This window comes from Filicampus tigris, chromosome 9 (assembly GCF_054856515.1).
Source record: "Filicampus tigris isolate MCC_2025a chromosome 9, RoL_Ftig_1.0, whole genome shotgun sequence".
In the NCBI taxonomy this organism is placed as follows: Eukaryota; Metazoa; Chordata; class Actinopteri; order Syngnathiformes; family Syngnathidae; genus Filicampus; species Filicampus tigris.
The window spans coordinates 19,904,918-19,924,149 of NC_141225.1; the positions used below are offsets into that span (position 1 = coordinate 19,904,918).

The 19,232-nt window shown below is 40.6% G+C and overlaps 1 protein-coding gene and 7 non-coding genes across 9 annotated transcripts in view; 1 reads left to right on the forward strand and 7 right to left on the reverse strand.

The window, feature by feature from the left end:
* The window catches only part of arhgef10la (Rho guanine nucleotide exchange factor (GEF) 10-like a), a 109,030-nt gene that overhangs the window by 6,199 nt on the left and 83,599 nt on the right, over positions 1-19,232 (forward strand). For both annotated transcript variants that reach the window (XM_086040691.1, XM_086040692.1), the window contains exons 2-6: positions 6,888-7,139; positions 12,528-12,555; positions 16,953-17,047; positions 18,733-18,804; positions 18,924-19,054. In XM_086040691.1, the coding sequence (XP_085896817.1) occupies positions 6,890-7,139; positions 12,528-12,555; positions 16,953-17,047; positions 18,733-18,804; positions 18,924-19,054 (576 nt within the window). In that variant the 5' untranslated portion in view covers positions 6,888-6,889. The remainder of the gene's footprint in view (positions 1-6,887; positions 7,140-12,527; positions 12,556-16,952; positions 17,048-18,732; positions 18,805-18,923; positions 19,055-19,232) is intronic.
* Positions 8,926-8,998, reverse strand: trnat-ugu (transfer RNA threonine (anticodon UGU)). Its single transcript has one exon. It is a non-coding gene; the product is annotated as a tRNA-Thr (tRNA).
* Positions 9,924-9,996, reverse strand: trnat-agu (transfer RNA threonine (anticodon AGU)). Its single transcript has one exon. It is a non-coding gene; the product is annotated as a tRNA-Thr (tRNA).
* trnat-agu (transfer RNA threonine (anticodon AGU)) lies at positions 10,583-10,655 on the reverse strand. Its single transcript has one exon. It is a non-coding gene; the product is annotated as a tRNA-Thr (tRNA).
* Positions 10,831-10,904, reverse strand: trnai-aau (transfer RNA isoleucine (anticodon AAU)). Its single transcript has one exon. It is a non-coding gene; the product is annotated as a tRNA-Ile (tRNA).
* trnat-agu (transfer RNA threonine (anticodon AGU)) lies at positions 11,185-11,257 on the reverse strand. The gene has a single exon. It is a non-coding gene; the product is annotated as a tRNA-Thr (tRNA).
* Positions 11,454-11,526, reverse strand: trnat-agu (transfer RNA threonine (anticodon AGU)). Its single transcript has one exon. It is a non-coding gene; the product is annotated as a tRNA-Thr (tRNA).
* Positions 12,261-12,333, reverse strand: trnat-cgu (transfer RNA threonine (anticodon CGU)). Its single transcript has one exon. It is a non-coding gene; the product is annotated as a tRNA-Thr (tRNA).

Consider the following 19,232-nt stretch of genomic DNA (forward strand, 5'->3'; position numbering starts at 1 on the left):
TGTCCATCTAGCCAGCCACTGGCCCCCCACACGCCGAGCAAGCAAGCATAGCGTGACAAAATGCTAATCTGTGCAATGCTAATCCAACAAAATTCAGTGCAGCTATGCTTACTTTATGACTTGGGAAATTTGGATGCTTCTGCCTGATAGTGTTCCCATACAGCATCGTCCGGCCGTCCCTTGGAAGTGGCTTTGGATCTTCAGCCAGCTTATCTACCAAAGATGGGACCAAAGATTCACTTTGTTGTTTAATATCACACTTGATGCGTGGGCCGGCGCGCCAGAGACCCAAATATTTTTGTATACAAATGTTAATGAGGCTGTTTTCCATAAAATGTCCCCATTGAAATTAGGGTTGTGAAATTAATAGCTGAGCATTGTTAACTTTACAAAGGCAGACTTTTCCGTAGCGCTCTTCGGTATGTTGAAAGGAAGTTTCAGTACAGTAATGCGGGGGGTAGTCAGTCACTAAGTTTTGTTCAGCTATGTGACCTGTTGGACCACCTTACTTTGCAGCGTCACTCCACTTATTACCACATTTCCTCAATAGTGGGGAGATTTCTCCCTCCCAAGAGTCATATGTAGGTCAGGGGATGGGTGTGTTGGAGTCAGTTTCATCCCCATTCTGTCACCTTAACCCCACCACGCCCCACCCCCACCCTCTAAGAAAAATAATGGCTTTTTACTCTGTTCACTCCCAGAACTCTTTGTTTTGTCCAAGCCTGAGTCCTTTTATGACTAATCCAAAAGTCTTTCATTCCCAAAAACCTGCATGGGCTACCTGTCAGCTCTCCAAAGTCTGTCAGCGTGGACCTGAATCAATTCAACACATATTTTTTTTGCGCGTCAAGTGCACTTAAAAACATTTCTGTCTGCCACAAAACACATTCTCGGGCTGCCAAGCCCATGCCAAAGCAATGGGTGGAGCGTTGACCCCATATTTGAACATTGACCAGTCCTTGATGGGAGTAAGGTACCAGGTCCCCTGACCAAGAAGTCTTTTTCACACAGGTTCTGCAAAATAGTTGCATCCGCCTCCAGATTCTGTACAGTAATCCCCCGTTTTTAAGAGACAAACCATGAGTAACTGACACCCCTAAATATTTTGTATAACTTCAGATAAAACCATAAGTAAGCCACAAACTATGATCACAATACACTTATATATGTCATATAAATAAAACCTTGAATAAAGACAGCTTGCATATGATATGATTTTGAAAAAAGGAACAAAGTTTAAATGAGTTGATAAACTTTATGTTGTGCTATGTTGCCATCTTTTGACATCTACAGACAATGGCAATTATAGCCTTTTTAGGTGGGTGTCAATTACTTTTGGCTATAGCAACAACTTTTATTTCGGGGGCAATCAATTGCAAAATCTAAATAAATGCCACTTCCCTGTATTTTAATGAGTGAAGGGCAATCATAACATCGCTCAGCTAGACGTGAACATGAAATGCAAGAAGATAACAGTGGAAACAATGAATAAGGGTGGAAAGAAAAAAACGTACAGTACTAATGACTCCATTCTGGACAGAGTTTCTCAATAGTTGTCATTTTTTTTCTGTGCGCTAAAAAAAACAAAAACAACGGTTTGCATGTGGACAAAAAGGCCATAGAAAAATATACGTTTGTAAAAATAAGCCTGAACTGGACTGAAAGGCACCAGCTGTTTTGTTGTTATATAATGTGAACGTATCCATTTACTGTCACACCTCACGTGCATTCCACTGCAGGCTAAGGCGGTTCCCCTTCGGCAGAAGCATCCAGAAATTAGTCAGCAACGCTCAAGCGCGAGAACGTGTCGGAGCTCGTCGTCAAAAGCCAAAATGACTGGATTGTGTACATTAGAGATGGAAGCAGTCACGCACTGATGCAAGTATGACTCTTGAAGGGAAGCATTGTGACAGAAATCTTTTTGTGTTTTAAAGTCATATGGAATGGGACAATGCGATTTTCACCTTTTAAAAGTGATAGCTAGCTAGCTCAATAGATCGATGGATCCGCTATATAATCAGCAGTAAATTATGTTGCATTTTTGAAAATTCACTTGTTAAAAAGTGACTTTCTTAAACTTTCAAATTATGTTACAATTTAACATGACTTACTGAAAGATTACAATTTTTTATCCAGGTTAAATATGTCTTTGTTCTTCTAAAAGATAATTACTTTCCTTTTTTTTTAAATTCAACTTTATTCTTTTAACGTTATAAGTTTTTTTTCTCTAAAGAATATGAATTTGTTATCACAACCTTATGACTTTTTTTTCTCGAAAATAGGATGCCTTGACCCAAAAGGTTTGAGAATGTTTGAGTAGCTAGCTAGATACTATAGAAACAGTAGAAGGTGTACATAGGACTGTAGTTTATTTAACATTTACTGACTGTTTGCTATTTAGCTCCAAGGCCTGGTGAGACCTCTGCTTGTTTTCATTCCTGGTCACTATGGCAACCAATCTACAATGTTTCTTTGACACGATAGCCCCTGGAAGATATTTGTTTTTGTCCAAGTGTAATCAGGACGTGCTGAAATAAAGTGCTATCTGCCCCCATACATTTGTCAATCATCCATCCATCCATCCATCCATCCATCCATTTTGTACCTCGCTTATCCCTTTCAGAGTTAGTGGGAAGTGACACCCATCCCAGCTGATGTCAGGCCAATAGCAGAGGCAGACTACTCGGACTGTTTGCCAGTCTATCACAGGGCATAAATTTGTAATGAATTCTGTAAAATGTGTGATCAGAAAGTCAGCAGATGTCTGTGCAGAGCATGGTGAGTTATGGAGTCCCTGAACCAGAAGATTTATCCATCTATGGTTTTCCACATACAACCCAATAAAGTGGGTTATATTTCTTTATTACTACCACGGAACATGGGAAATTAGCTGGTAAACTTCCACATCCGGAATTATATGTGGCTACCTTTCACACAGTACAGCGAAACGGGAATCATTTTGAGAGTCTGAGTAAGTTTGGGTGTTTGGCTTTTCTGGATATTTACTGTTCATCCAAGGACAAAGGTAGAAGTCTTGAGTCCGGGTGCTTGTGGTCTCCCCAAATGCCCGTGAGACTTGCACACTAACTAGTGTCTTTAGACATTGAGTAGATTCCTTGGCACCAAGTTCCTGACCCAGGAGCCTCTTTGACACAGGAGTCTCCAAAACTGGTGCATCAGAGATAGCTTTAGCTTTGAAATCTTGCTTGATGCGAAAAATAAATGAATAAATAAATCACGTTCTTTTAGCTAACTGCTTTGAGTGGATCTCCAAAGACATAGATTGACCAAGCAATACCCCAAGATTTCTCATAGACTGACCAAACAATACCGCAAGATTTCTAATACTACACCTGACTGTGCTGTTTGATCTTTCTTTGAAACTGTTTTATGGTAGATAAAGAGTGGAAAATATTTGATACTTTACCAATCTTTGATTCTGTCAAAGAGCATTACAGCTCAAAATCATATGCGGGAAAAAATTTAACGGAACAGAATAAAAAATAGAATATCTGCACAGAACCCTGCGGAACACCACATGACGTTACACTAAGCTCCGACGTTTGTGTGTTACCACGCAAACATTTTGGTCAGTAATATAAGACGTAAACCAGTCTAGAACCAAGACAGTGTCCTGACATGTAAAATACCCTGCAGTATATTATTTTAATCTCAGAGAGAAATCAATTGCTCAAGGGCTTCTGGGCAGTGTTCAGGATCAGACTGGCATGTCTACCCACAACCACTTTCCACATTTGGTCATATTTGTCAGGATTCAAATCTTCCATCCTCCAGCCCCCCAAGTCAAAAGTTGGTTCTGCTTTTATTTTAGACTTTACTTTCAGCGGTTCTGCCACCAATAGCAAGTGTCATTCTACTTTCACACGAGGGGCGTCAAAGCACAGAGCTCTCTGCCGTGGCCCAAATGACCCGTGAGCTAATGAGTAGTGCAGTGACGAATGCAGAAACAATGCTTTTCTGCAGGCCCACCCGATGTTTTCTCCCCACAGAAGGGTCATTGTTGCTGGCTGGGGGGCAGCGAGTGGGCCGGCTGGAGCAACTTAGAGGATGAGACTAGCAGTGGAATCTCCTCTGCTTGTAAACGGAAACCATTTCTGAAGCCAATTTCACTCTTTATTTTACTGGGTTTCATTTGTTTGAAAAACATTAAAGCCATACACAGCTAGTGATTCTGACTTCAAAGTGGCCCTGCAAAACTCTAAAGTGCACAGTTGAAAAGCAGTAGTGGGATGTTAGGAGCGCTGTAATGAGATCGTGACAGACATTAGGTAAAGCATTAAGTCCTGATGAACAATTCTTTTTTTTTTTTTTTTTTTTAAGCAATCGACACACGTCGTCTGGCCTGTAGCAGCCAAAGAATGCTTGGGCATGGGAGGCGGCTGGGTGCTGATTAAAATGCAAAGCAGATGCGCCGGTCTCACTGGGCAGTATGCTAACATGCGCAGAGAGGTTGTGGCATAAAATCACATTTTGTAGAGCGGAGAAACAATTACCGTGTGTAGTAAAACTGTAAACCGCAGTCTCAAGATACCAAAAGTAAAATTTAACTATGAGCTTTTTTAATAGTCAGGAATTGTTCTGCTTTGTTGAAGGGACAATGTGATTTAATTGTTAGTGGGGTCAATGTTCCATTGTCCTTTACTACCTCATAAACCAGGGCTATTTAGTCAACCTTCCCATTATATGGCGAGCCAAATTGATCCATTGTTTGATTTAAAATTGTAAGAGAAAATGTAATAGCAAAAAGCAGCTCTATTTTTATACCCTTCATTTATTTAAAATATTTTTTAATTATTCCCAAAATTTCTACAACAGATAATACATAACACCTGGCAACCCTTTACATTTTTTGACAAAATGCATAGTATGTGTGCTTTAAATTTACGTTTTTACTCATCTGTTTAAAATGTGGCATCTTATGATAGAGAATTGGCTACGGTATTACAATGCAAAATGATTTGATTTGGGACACCCTGTCTATTTTTAAAATGTTTTTTTATGACTAACTAAACATGCAGCAGGTCACATTGACCCATGAAGATTTTTGGTGTACCAAAAACAAACATAACTGAGGGTTAGAGCTGTGAGTCCAGTCCAGGAAGATCCCTGCATATAATAAGCTATTTTACTGTCGAAAGAAGTACTGACTCCCTTTGACCGATGGCACTGTCAGGGCACTGAAACTATCATTAGTAGCTGTGGGGACGTCTTAATTAATCCGCCTCTAATCTGCCCGAGACCTATTGATTCAGCTAGTAGACTTGCTAACCACCATATGTCACACCATTGTTGCTCATTTTGTAGTCTTACATTCTACTACTTCTACGTTTTGTTTAGAAGAGTTACTTGCCCCAAAACTTGTCAACACCTTGCTGGCTGTTGTCCAATGTTTTTTATAGGCCATTTTATCGCAAAGGCATTTTATATGATTTTGTTAAGAAGCTTAGGACATTCCAGCCCCTGCAGTCTGTCCGCTTGGCTCCCTCTATCCAGTTAACTCTTATCATGAATGATGGAAACAATTGGTTTCTTCCTGTTGGTTCGCAAGGTTTCGCTGCTCGGAATGGTGGCTATCAAATGGTGGGCAATGACTCAGTGAGGTTGGCTATTAATATATTTTGCATAACTGTTAATTCTGGAATTTTGATGAGGCGTGCAGAGTAATGTAGTAGTGTTTTCCGCAGAGTAATATTTAAATACTGCATGCCAATCCATCAACCATTCCTCGGTCAACGGTCACCGAAGCCAGCCAATTGTCAAGTCAAGTCAAGTCAATTAATCGCATACCCCTGGTTTACTGTATGTAGATGTACTGTATTTGTAATCAGCACTAGATGGCACTAAAAAGTCGCAAGAACCCATGTCTAAAAATGAACAGAAAGTGAGCTGGTTTGTATTTTGCCCGCTCCTGCTAGCGAATTCCCCAAAATGATGAGTCCCAAGTAGGAATTAAATTGGAAAGTTTTATCAGATGCTGTATGTTGTACATGGTGTCAAAGATTAATGCTCAGACCCAGTTGTCATATTCATGAACTAGTGAATGCTCCACCTTGTGGTGGTCGCAGAAATGGCATAAAAAATGCACTCTAATCCACGAGAGGATTTTGCAAATCGATTTCACATTTAAGGGAAGCACATAAGATATTGGGCTTGAGACATGTACCTTTCAACTTTACTCAAGATTATCAGATCAAGTACGGCACAAACTATTTGCTGTGACGTTGAGGATTGCAGGGATCTATAACCAATCCCATATGATTTCGGAGCTAGCGTTGGAGTGTGAGTTGCAAGTAGAAGGGCCCTGGTGAGAATTGAGCTCATGACTCCCTGTTTATGAAACCAGTGCTCTATCCACTGAGCTACAAGGCCTGGTGCATGCATCCTCTCTTATTTGTCCTCACCTACAGTTTGCATGTTTTTCTATTATGCAAAGCTGAAAGCGAGACATCAAAGGCAGTACTAACAATAATGACAATTTCAAATGGTCATTATGAAAAACACTCAAGTCCTATTGGTAAACCACTTTGGTTCAACATCGGCCCAGTGCCGGTTCTTGGGGGAGGGCAGTGGCTCGTGGTGGCCCGCCACCACCCAGGAGGGCTTAATGTCGGACCCTGCAATTTGTAAATAGAAATAGTGAGAATTGAACTCACAACCACTGGTTAACTAGACCAGTGGTCTAACTATTGAGCTACAAGGCCTTGTGCCCTGTTGTGTCTTGTCACTGTTAGCGTCATAACATTACAATGGGAAAGCTAAGCACTAAGTAGTATACACTAGTATATATTTTTTGCAGTATGTGCTGACCATCGTAAGAATGGCTACTAACATTTGATCTTTCTAAATGTGTTCACCTCATTTCGCAGCCATGTCCACCGCCTTGTCTCAGCAACTGCCAAAGCAGGACAAGGAGGTGGAGGAGGAGGAAGAGGATGAGGAGCAAGGCGAGGAGTTTGTGTTTGATGACAGCGAGGACGAGGAGAAACCTCCCGGGCACGGCCAAGGGGTTGCCGGCGACTCGCTTCAATTGTCAAATCCGGAAGTCCCAAAGACGTGCGAGGACGCGTCGCAGGCTGTCAAAGACGTCATGACGCAGGAAGGAAGCGCCAGCAAGGATGGTGAGACATTCCTTGCCAGCATATTGGACCCTCATTCAAGGGTTCAGCTGTTGTTCTTTAACAAATTCGTGTGGATTACAAGAACATGCATGCAGAAAAATCTTAGATTGGTTTTTCAGATTTAAAAGAACACTTCATTCAAAAGAAGACTGTTATTGTAAAACTCCTCCCATCAAAACAAAAATCAACAGTTAAAAAACTCAAGAAAAATCCTTGAAATGGAATGACAAGGGGCGGCACGGTGGTCGACTGGTTAGCACGTCCGCCTCACAGTTCAGAGGTCGTGGGTTCGATCCCGGCTCCGGCCTCCCTGTGTGGAGTTTGCATGTTCTCCCCGTGCCTGCGTGGGTTTTCTCCGGGCACTCCGGTTTCCTCCCACATTCCAAAAACATGCATGGTAAGTTGATTGGACACTCTAAATTGCCCCTAGGTGTGATTGTGAGTGCGGTTGTTTGTCTCTGTGTGCCCTGTGATTGGCTGGCAACCAGTTCAGGGTGTCCCCCGCCTACTGCCCAAAGACAGCTGGGATAGGCTCCAGCACGCCCCGCGACCCTTGTGAGGAGAAGCGGTACAGATAATGGATGGATGGATGAATGACAAGGTTAGGTCTAGGGTAAGGGGTTTAAAATGAAAATATTTGCATAATCATATAGTGTGGTATTTTATTGAGGGGTGAGATCACCATGAAGTGGCATTTCAAGGATGCTAATGGGTCTTTAATGAAGGGATTAATCCCACCTTCTAGAATGCTGAGTAAGCACATTTTACTGTTACTTTTCAGGACTTGTAAAGACAAGATCAAATTGTGACAACATGATGAAGTGCAGTGTTTACGAATAGTGATAATCTGCGAGTAAGTGGCAAAAGTTTGGTAATCGTCCGTAGATCTCACAAGATGGCAGTAAGGCACTTTTTATATTAAACAAGGCTATGGCCTGATGAAATGAAGTTCCTCCCCACACTTGCATGTTTCCTTCCTTGCATTAAATTGTATGTTGAACATGGCTTTGGCCTGTGCACAAAAAACATTTTTCTATTATTTTTTTTATTATATGTTCCAATGCAGAATAATATGCAACTAGGCAGATTTGTAAATGTAAACCACAAATATTCGACTTTAAGTTCAGGAACAAAATATCAACTTTGCTTGTAATCGGGATGGACATCTCATGTGCCACAATTCTTTTGGGCAGCATCATTGCTGCTCAAAACAGAAGTTCCTAACATTTAAGCATACTGCTCACAGCTAGCTACTTTTGCACTTTTGCAGAAATATGTCTTTTTATGGTAGCTACTGAGGAAAATGCAATTTCTGATCACGAGATTCATGGCCCATGCTCCGACAAGCAGTCGTTTTTATTTTCAATTTCTAACCTAAAGGAGTTGGACTTCAGTGACGCAAAGGGGGTATTCTAATCAAGTGCAGTGAGGGACCTGTTATGTAAAAATAAATAAGTACACTCCCTCCCTCTCTGAATGACCCACATTTAGACATCAGGCCCGTGACACTAGTTTAACCCGTTAGTACGTTTGTCAGACGTCATCGAAATGAGTGCACGGCTGTGCACACATCCTCGTCCTGCTTTACTACCTTGTTCTCAATAAGCTTGTGGGTCTTCTGCTATCACTTAGCAACACCAAACACCTCTCCGGGATGCTTCGGCCTTCCGCGCATGTAATTTTATTACAGCGCCAATGGTGCATGAGTCGGCCCAGAGACGAAAGTCACAAAACTATAGCCAAATGGATAACTTCATGGCAGAGGTTTGAAGTCTCACCAGAAGAAAGGCCCTGATGAGAATTGAACTCACGACCCCTGGTTTACAAGACCAGTGCTCTAACCACTGAGCTACAGGGCCCTTCTATCACCTTAAAAACAGCCGTCAAAATAGTCATAGATGAGCCAACCAAATTGAAACCCACACACATTTACCAAAAGGAGAAATGAACAGTAACTGCTTCCTCTTTCTGTTTATTTGGTTGGACAAGCATGTTCATTGAGAAGCTAACTGTGATAGTAAATAGGGCTGCACGATATTTGAAAAACATACGATATGGTTGTTGAATATAGCGATATCAATATTTTTGTGATGTTTAACATGTCCCTAAAGAAATTTAATTTTTATCTAATGAGAGAAAGAAAAAATTCAATCAGCAGAGTAAGTGAGCTCAATTTATTCTTAGCTAATTAATTGCGATTACCCTAGATGACGTTCAACTATCGGGTGGCTAATCACATTTAAATTTGCGTCTGACTTTGCAATATGCATTTTGTGATACTGCTATTTTTTGGATATATTGCGTACCTCTAATAGTAGTTATACAGGACTTTTTCATATCCAGCCAGAAAAGGCCCCAGTGAGATTTGAACTCATGAGCCCTGGCGCCATTAACTATATTATCACAGCAAAATGAATTTCTCTGCATGCTAATTGATGCATTAAACTAACAGCACACTTCTTTCTCGGTAAACAATTTTCATTATCATCATCAAAATGCCCTCATAGAAAGGCCTTGGGGAGGGTTGAATTCACAACCCCGAATTTAAAAGACCAGTGCTCGAACCACTGAGCCCTTCAATTTTGTCACCATTTTCTTAAAATTAGCCATCAAAATAGCCATAGACTACCCAAATTTGACAAAACGACAACAATATATTTACCACGGGGAAAAAGGAAACAGTCACTGCTTTCTATTTCTGTTCATTTGGTGGGACAAGCTTATTCATCAGGAGCAAACTGTGATAGTAATGATATAAGGTTATTCCATACCCAGCCAGGAGAAAGGCCGCAGTGAGATTTGAACTCACGACCCCTGGTTTACTAGACCAGTGCTCTAACCACTGAGCTATGAGGCCTTGTTGTCCTTGTAACCTGGTCTTTGAAAATAGGCCCTTTAAAAACAGGCCCATGCCTATCCAACGGAACTGACTTTAAATGACTACATTCTGTATTTGACTAACAACAAACCATAAAACCTTTTTACAGTTCGTTCCTCCTTTATTTCCAAAAGGACAAGTCCCAGAGGCACTACGGAGGTAATGATGTGAAACTTTCGACAGATGCGCTAAATGTGTTAGTAATGATACTGGCCCTGCCTTCATCACAGTAAATACATTCTTTGTAAGGAGACAGGCCCCGGTGAGAATTGAACAATCCCTGGTTTACTAGACCAGTGCTTGAAACACTGAGCTACGAGTCATTGTCACTTTTAAAACAGCAAATTAGTCTGGTTCTGGCTTACTGTCAAAAACCAGCAATTAGTCATCACTCAAAACAGCATATTAGTCTGGTTCTGGCTTCGATATTGACAAAAACTGTCACAGTAGTGAGTATTAAGTCCCAGAGACACCTAAAACAGATGTAACGACATTAAATTTCAAAACAAACAGTAACCACAAAGTATCAGGGATCAGGGAGTTATAGCAGCCCTTGTAAGGGGAAAGGCCCCAGTGAGAATCGAACTCACGGCCCCTGGTTTACTAGACCAGTGCTCTAACCACTGAGCTACAAGGATTTGAGTTAGTACTGTTGTGACCTTCAAAACAACAAATCAACCTGGTTCTGGCTTCAAAGTGATCAAAACTATCACAGTAGTGAGTTTTCAGTCCCAGAACCATCAAATACAGATGTAACATCACTAAAACTTAAGCAGGTTATTAGGGAACTCACAGCAGCCCTCAGAAGTAGAAAGGCCACGGTGAGAAATTGAACTCACGGCCACTGGTCTATTAGCCCAGTGCTCTAACCACTGAGCTACAAGGCCTGTTCACTGCTTCTTCTTTAAAACAACAATTTAATCTGGTCGTACCCTCCACTGGCCAAAAAAAAAATTATGTGATGTGTTTACCAAACTGCAAAATGAGTTTACACAAATTCTGGTTTACGAGAACAGTGTTTCGAGAATCACTTTCACCGTAGAACCTCTGAACAGTCTTCTTTATTGCCAAAGGTCACAAAGGTGCTAAATACAGTATTAATGACAACAAGTTACACCAATCATCTGCAGTGTATTAGGTAAATCATTACATTTCTTTAAAAGAGAAAGGCCTCGGTGAGAATTGAACTCACGACCCCTGGTTTACTAGACCAGTGCTCTAACCACTGAGCTACAAGGCCTTCTGCTAATTCTGTCGTGACCTTCAAAACAACAAATCAACCTGGTTCCGGCTTCAAGGACTAAGCGAGACTATGACAGTAGTGAGTTTTCAATCCCAGAAACACCAAATACAGATGTAATATCACTAAACTTTAAGCAGTAACACCAAGTATAAGCAAAGTATTTGGCCACTAATTGCAGCTCTGAGAATGAGAAAGGCCCCGGTGAGAATTGAACTCACGGCCCCTGGTTTACTAGACCAGTGCTCTAACCACTGAGCTACGAGGCCTGGTGCATGCTTTAACTTTAAAACAACAATTTAATCTTGTTGTAGCCTCCACTGGCCAAAGTCAGCAAAAAAATGAATGTGATGTGTTTACCTAACGGACAAATTAGTTTACACAAATTCTGGTTTACGAGACCAGTGCTCGAATCACTTTCACTATAGAACCTCTGAATGGTGCGGCTCATGTCTTCTTTATTGCCAAAAGCTCACGAAGGTGCTAAATACAGTATTAATGACAATAAGTTACACCAATCATGTGCAGTGTAGGTAGGTAATTCATTACATTCCTCATAAAGAGAAAAGTTCTGGTGAGAATTGAACTAATGGCCACTGGTTTTACCAGTTCTCTAACAACTGAGCTACGGGACCACATTATTGGGTCAACATGACTTTCAAAACAGCAGACTAATCTGGTTTTGGCCTACATTATACAGATCATGATTAACTTGACCAAAATTATCACAGTAATGTGTATTATTACAGCGTCAAGCAAAATGAATTTCCATGCATGCAAGACCCTACCAAATTGACTTGAAATGATGAAATAGTATGGAAAGGTTTTGTTCGCCCGAGCAGACTTTCTCGCCCCCTGAATTCTCTTCATGCAGGCGAATTATCGTGAGTTAATGTTACATCTGCAGTCTTATAAGACTATTCACCAAAATAAACCCACAGTTGTCATCTTCATAGATCTGTTATCTGGCGTTTCCTTTGTTCTGTCGGGATAACACGCCACAAGGTCTCGGCGAGAATCGAACTCACAACCCCTGGTTTACGAGACCAGTGCTCTAACCATTGAGCTACGAGACCTTGCATTCTGGTCAATGACCACTTTGACCACCAGGTCCAAACAGAGCCTGTATTGTGCAGAATTCCCCAGAAACAAGAACCTTAACACTACACTGTCTTTCAAATACAAAGCTTCAGTTTCACCAAGTCATTCACTTTTTAGATATAATTTTTCCTACTTTAATCACATGTCTCTCTTTTGGTCTTTTTGACAGACGTTCCAGCCACTGAATCAGCTAGTGGGTAAGTTGCTATCGCAGCACAGAGATAATTACTAACGTAGTAGTAGACATCGAGATGATGCGATGCTTCCTCACCGCAGTTTGTATGCATGCGTGTGTGTTTGTGACACGTCCAGGCCAGATGGTAGCAACCTTGAGTGAAAAGTGACAGTCAGGACACACAGGAGAGAAATCAATGCATGACTTCATCTTTAAAATTGAGTTGAGATGGCAATGACACCATCATATTCACGTTGTTGTGGGTTTGCTATTTGTTTTTCCACGCTGCATATTGCCTGCACGTACTCTGTTTACCCCTCTCACCCTGTTTTCCCAAAGCGTGGGCTTCTAGGAAGTGTGCTCAGAAACCTTTACTCTTGTAGATTGGATTCCTGTGGACTTTCCTGTGCTAGGAAAAATGGCCCAGGTATGAGTGTGAGTTTGGGCGTAGTCTTGTTTCTATATTGGTGGCACCTACTTATTGGCCAGAGAAAGGGTAGGATTAAATAAACTTGCACTTCTTCCTCCTCCTTTTTGAATATGTTAACACCCTGTAAAGTGAATTCAAAGATTTGTTGTTAAATACACGTACATGTTTGAAGAGAATTGTTGAAACTATGCACACAGACTGAGTGCATAGTGTGTAGTCCTCGCTAGTGGAGATATGGCGTTAAACAGTTTTTCACTGTTTCAATTTTCCTTAAGTCATCCAACAAGAGTCCAGCCAGCCCCACTGTAAAAAGCAGAGCCAATATGTTGTTTGTTTGTAATCGTCCTCAATACTGAATGTCGCATTGCCGAGAATAAATGGCTCTGGAGCATGTTCTTATTTTATACAACGTACTCTCGTACGTAACGTAACGTAACGTACGTAAGTGGCCTAACAACATTAGCGTTAGCGTCATCAGCTAACAGGAAGTTAAAACTACAGGTGACTTAAAAAAAATACAGACACCCACGTCTTCAAATTAGAATGCTAGTGTTTTATTTTCATGTGCCAAACAAAGATAAATTGGTAGTAATGTGCTTTCACTGTGTTTACTAGTGTGTTGTAGCCTCCCAGACGGTCAAGGTGCTTATTGAAGTTATCAGGTCACGTTTTTGCCCCATGTTGTGTTTATTTGTGTTGCTTCATTTTCTTATCACTTGCTAGTCCCGCTCCCTTCAACAAATCTACTTCCTGTTTACATTCTTGTGACTAATAAGAGAGGGAGGTTAAAGGGTTGGCTGTGACACATTTTGGTACAGTGGTACCTCCACTTCCAAAATTAATTGGTTCTGGAAGATATTTCTTAAGTAGAAAGTTTTGTAAGTAGAGACGCGTTTTCCATGTAAATGCCCTAATCTGTTCCAAGCCTCCCGATTCAGACATAAATAAAGCATAAAAATGCATCAAAACATGTAACAAATACATGTTACAATTAGATTATTGCACAATAAATGAGAGTTGTGCATAATGTAAAAAACAAAGAATAGAGTAAAGAATAAAAATGATGGTCGTTTACGTTTTAATTGCTGTCATCATCGCTTTTTGCCCTCTTTGGTTCATGTTCTCTCTCAGAAGTGGTTTTAGTCTGGCGTTTTGTAAAGAACTGATTTAATGACGTGGCGACTGTCGATACATTACGGTCATATTCTTTGGTGAGGTCAACCAAACGCATCCCTTTTTCACACTTTTCTATTATCTCTTGCTTTGTTTGGATGGACCATACTTCATTTCTAATTCACGTAAAACTTGGAACACCTCATGGCCCGAGGGGCGAATGACGAGGGTGAGGACGCTGCATAGACATATCTATCACATATCTATCTATCTATCTGTCTATCTACACACATAGACGCATACGGTAGAGGTACCTCTTAGCCAATGAGATGCCAGGACGATGCTAAGTAATAGCCAATGGCAGAGCAGCTATGAGTATGTTGCATTCAGGAAACTCCGGAGCTGCGAGTAGCAGCCCATACTGTATTTTTACCTTTCGTATCCTGAAATTTCTTTCGTAACAAGAGGCAATATTTTCCTGTTGAGGCATTTCGTAACTTGAAAATCTCGTATGAAGAGACGTTCGTAAGTAGAGGTACCACTGTACTTTGACATTTTACTGAACAGCAAGTTAACCAGGTGGGAAACTGACATTGTTTATAAACCTTCAGATGATTAGGACCAGAGAAAACACCTCTTTTTCTATTTCCCCACTCAAGGAATATTAATTTTGGTTGGTACTGTTCACAATTTACTAAGAGTATAAATTACATGGCAAGTTGCAGATTTCACATTTTTTTGTAGTCAGGTTATCCTTGTTTATGACCTTTAAAGAGGCGTGGCATTTATTTCTGTGGAGACCCAAATATGAGAGCCCACAAGATTAGAGTTAACTAATTGAGTAAAACATGCTGAATGTATGCTTTATGTAAATGTTAGGGCTGCACAATTAAATGAACACAAGTCCCAGTGTGTGCGTGTGTGTGTGTGTGGGGGTGTGTGTGTGTGTGTGTGGGGGTGTGCGTGTGTGTGTGTGTGTGTGTGTGTGTACTAGGAGTCACAAAAAGGTCCTGGCTATTTCTCATGCAGGAATAATTTCTGCTGAGTCCACAATTTCCACTTTGCCTCAGTCAATAAGTCGTGCTCCTAAAACGGTGAGCTATCAATAGTAACTTCCCACCGTCGAGGTGTCAAGTGTGTCAGCACATTTTGGAAAAATATTGCAGAGATTACTTTGCTATTGTTATTGTCGATATACTTCTTTTTTTATAGCTTCTTTTTTTTAATAGCCATTATTAAATAAGGTCTCCCTTTCCTTAAAGCCAACATTTACTTTTGTCTCCTCTTTTTACCCGGTGACAGATAGTCTTCATTAAGCACACGAAAAGGCAACCCTGACAACGGAGTATGTATGTACTATGCAGGGCGACTTTACTTTTCAGCACTTTATCTCCTCCTCCGCTCTTTTTCTAGTTTGCACCCCTTCCGAGAAGCTCGTTTCAAGTGCGTTTAACTTTAAAATGAAGTTCCCCCATCACCCTGGCTGGATGTGCTGCACAAGCAAAAGAATCAGTGGGTGCGGTAAAGAAGCAAATATGTAGAATGGTTTAACGGACAGTAAAAATCCCCTTTTTACATTTACTTTTTACGTTTACTTTCACATAATTAAAGGAGTTGAATCAGTTATTCTACTTTTACTTGACTCATTTTTTACAAAAGTCATTAGACTTGGACAAAGTGGGACGTCTTGACGTCGTGTAAAAACTGCTAGCAAGATTTTATTTTAACATCACTTCAAATAGCAGCGCTAGCAATACTAAAATAGCATTAGCACTATAAAGATGCTGGTAGCATGACTTCGGAATGTAGTATTACTATATCAATAAACGTTTGGAAGTTTTATTTTTGTAATCTACAATTAAAAATCAAAACAAGGTAAATCTACACGACGTCAAGCAGAACTTTTGTAATTCCACTTTGATTTTGAATCCACTGAGGTCCCTTGGGTCTGCTTCTGTTTGCTAGTTTTATCTTGACTTGTTGGCAAACAAGGGATGGGCATTTTTTTATTTTATGGAGATGCATATTATGCCAAAATTTCAGCAAAGCTCATGATTCCCAAATGATCAAGAACTTCAATCATTCCTTCTGTCACAAATCATATTTGTCATGTACTGCTGTCAAGTCCTAATGACAATTTAACAAATACAACAACAAGTGACTTAGAAAAAAATGGCAGACTTCCTCTTTAATTACGGAATGTGAGCGCTTTTTGCCTCCTGTTCGCACTGCCTTGTGAGAGTAGTTCAAAGGGAGGAGATGTCAGTCAGTATCAGGCCTGAAAAAAGTGCAGCTCTACCTGCCGGAGGCCAGGGGGCAGCACGGGAGGAAGGGCGACGTGCTTAATAAAAACAAATGGAAGTCAGAGGGATTTCACTTCCACTTTTGCTTTTGCTGTGCCCCGGTGTTATTTGCATTGGAAAAAGGATTTCCACGCCTTCTCCTTGAGCTTGCTGCTTTGCAGACAGGCAGTGTTTGAGATTGAATAGATATTAAAATGGTTTGGGAGCATAATTTACTGTATGCTTATCGAGACAGGTATTTGGATATTTGTTAACCGATTAATCGTCCAATGAATTAATAAATATATGTAATGAACAAAATAACTTATTTTTTGGTCCCTTAATGCTGACAACAATAAAGATATTAATTTCAAACAGAACATTTGAATTGCAATCAGCAAAAATCTGCAGAAAAATTGTCCGATTTTTGGCGATTTTAAAAGCACTTTATGTCTGATTAAATTCGCAGTTAGGTAATTGTAAATTTTGGGAGGATGTTTTTTCACCGTTTACAGCAGGGATTACTGTACGTCTTAATGAGACACCTGGCCCTCACTATTCACGTAACTGTGTTGATGTTTTGCTACCTCACAGGGTCCCTGCAGAAGCTCAGCTAATAACTTTGGAAGGCGATTCAGGAGGCGGCGATGCGGAAACGGCAAAGGAAAGCTCTGGGGACGTCCCTGAAGGTACGCAACGGAATGCCTTTGACAACGGGAAGTATTGCCAATGAAAGCCGCCTTAGATTAAAGCCAAACCCGCCTCTGGATTCGGGTTCATTCCGATATTTGGATTGGATTGTTAAACCGCCGCTCAGCTAGACTGCGGGTGACGCCACTATGACACGGGCAGCAGGTGAGCTTGATCCAAAGTGGCAGCAGCGCCTTGGGTTCATCTCACACACTATCGATTTCTACAGAGGGAAAGGCGGCAGGTTCTATCAAACTATGTAATCCACTGCCACCACTTGATGCCTACAAAGTCATGAGCCCGGTCCGATTATTACAGGGTGAGAATCAATAGGAAAACATTTCAATGCAAGAAAAATGCATAAACGTTGGACTGGAGATGAGAGACCAGCACCTACAAGAGGAATTCAATACAAATCGATATTTTTATGGCCATATCATTCATTTTAGCTGACTTTTATTGCTGTCTGCGGTCTATACGCACAGGCTGAAACATTAGCTACACCACCACCATGTATCTCATTTTATTTGATCTAATTTTGATTTAATTCATATTCCACAAATGCAGTATTAATCAGAATACCGTGTTTAGGCTTGTGGGGGCACATAGAATAGAGTATTGTGAAGAAACTTTTTGACTTGACTTCTCCTTACCAAGTAGGACAGGACCACTGTGAGTAACTGCCATTTTCCCCCCAAAAGCTTTGCGGATATGCCGATAGCCTGCGGCAGCACAATTGTACATTTGTGTTGATAATCCTCCTTTTTGTAGGAAAAACAGTAGCTTTTTTATTTTTTGAGCCACCTTGAAAGTCGGCCATCGTAATCCGTTAATGAATAGACGTTTCTAATCAGATGAATGGAAAACAGCGATTGCGTCTGCTGGATTGCTTAGGAGAAATGCGATGCAGACAAACGACAGTTTAGAGGCGAATCGATAAAAGCTTAGCAAGCTAAATTGGGCTCATAGCAACGAGAGTAAGACGCCATGCAACGTGCGACAAAGTGGACACCAAATCAATTGATTGTTGTTGGGTTTTTTTCTTGATAGTGGTGATTCTCCAAGGGTGGCACCACAGTAGTAGAATGCAAAAGAATCACTACTTACGTACAGTTCAGTTGTATTTAACTTTTCAGTGCAATACATTTGCATGTAATTTTTAAGAACTTTTTTTTTTTTAGCATTTCCAGAGGTAAAATTTCCATTTAACGCTAATGTGCAATACATTTTAATGAACTTTTTCCGGTAATTTTAAGCACAGTGTAAATGTTCAAATCGTGCATAATGTTAGAGTGTCTTACAATAATATTACTTTTTATTAATCAATCTGCCTCGTGTTTGATGAACATTTTGGCCTACTACGCTACTGTATTTTAATGTTGGTCAAGGTAGGTGGAACATGGTTTAGAAAAGTTGAGAACCATGCACTGTAGAATTTTCTTTCATTTTAGAAGGCAGAAAGTATCAAGGGAAGATGGCAGAATCACTTCACGATCAGTTAAAGGACTAAATTTCCGTGAGCGACTATGTAAAAACTATAATCAATTAAATTAATCATGTAGTTAATGTTTATTTCATGATTAACACATGGAATATGTATTATTATAGTATTATTATAGCTTGTGTGGAGCTAGGATCTACTAAAATCAATATTTTAAACATTATTGCTATATTTCTCCACCAGCCTTACATGAAGTTGAGTCCGACGTCATCTATGATGACGTTCCGTGTGAAGAGCCCCTCTCCCCGGATGAAGGTGCGTGGAAGATGTGCCCAGCCCACTATGGACCTTATGTTAGATGTTTATATATATATATATATATATATATATATATATATATATATATATATACGATCTGCGTGTGTGTTCTGTAGATACGCTATACGAGGACGTCCAGCGGGACTCGTGCGGTCCGTCTGTTGCAGGCAACGGGTGGAGCTCCAGCGAGTTTGAGAGCTATGATGAGCAGTCGGACGGAGAGTGCAAAATGCCCACACGCAGCAAGGTAAAAACATCTCCACCCGAGTTCATGTCGATTGGTGGAACTAGTGTCGGGGGCTATTTTTTTTTCTAACTTTCTAAGGTGTGCTAGTGAGTGATTTTTTTTTCTGAGTCCGGTGGGGCCCTAAAAAAAACGTCCATTTGGTGAGTTTTGGCCATTTAATACGTCAGTCCCAACAAGA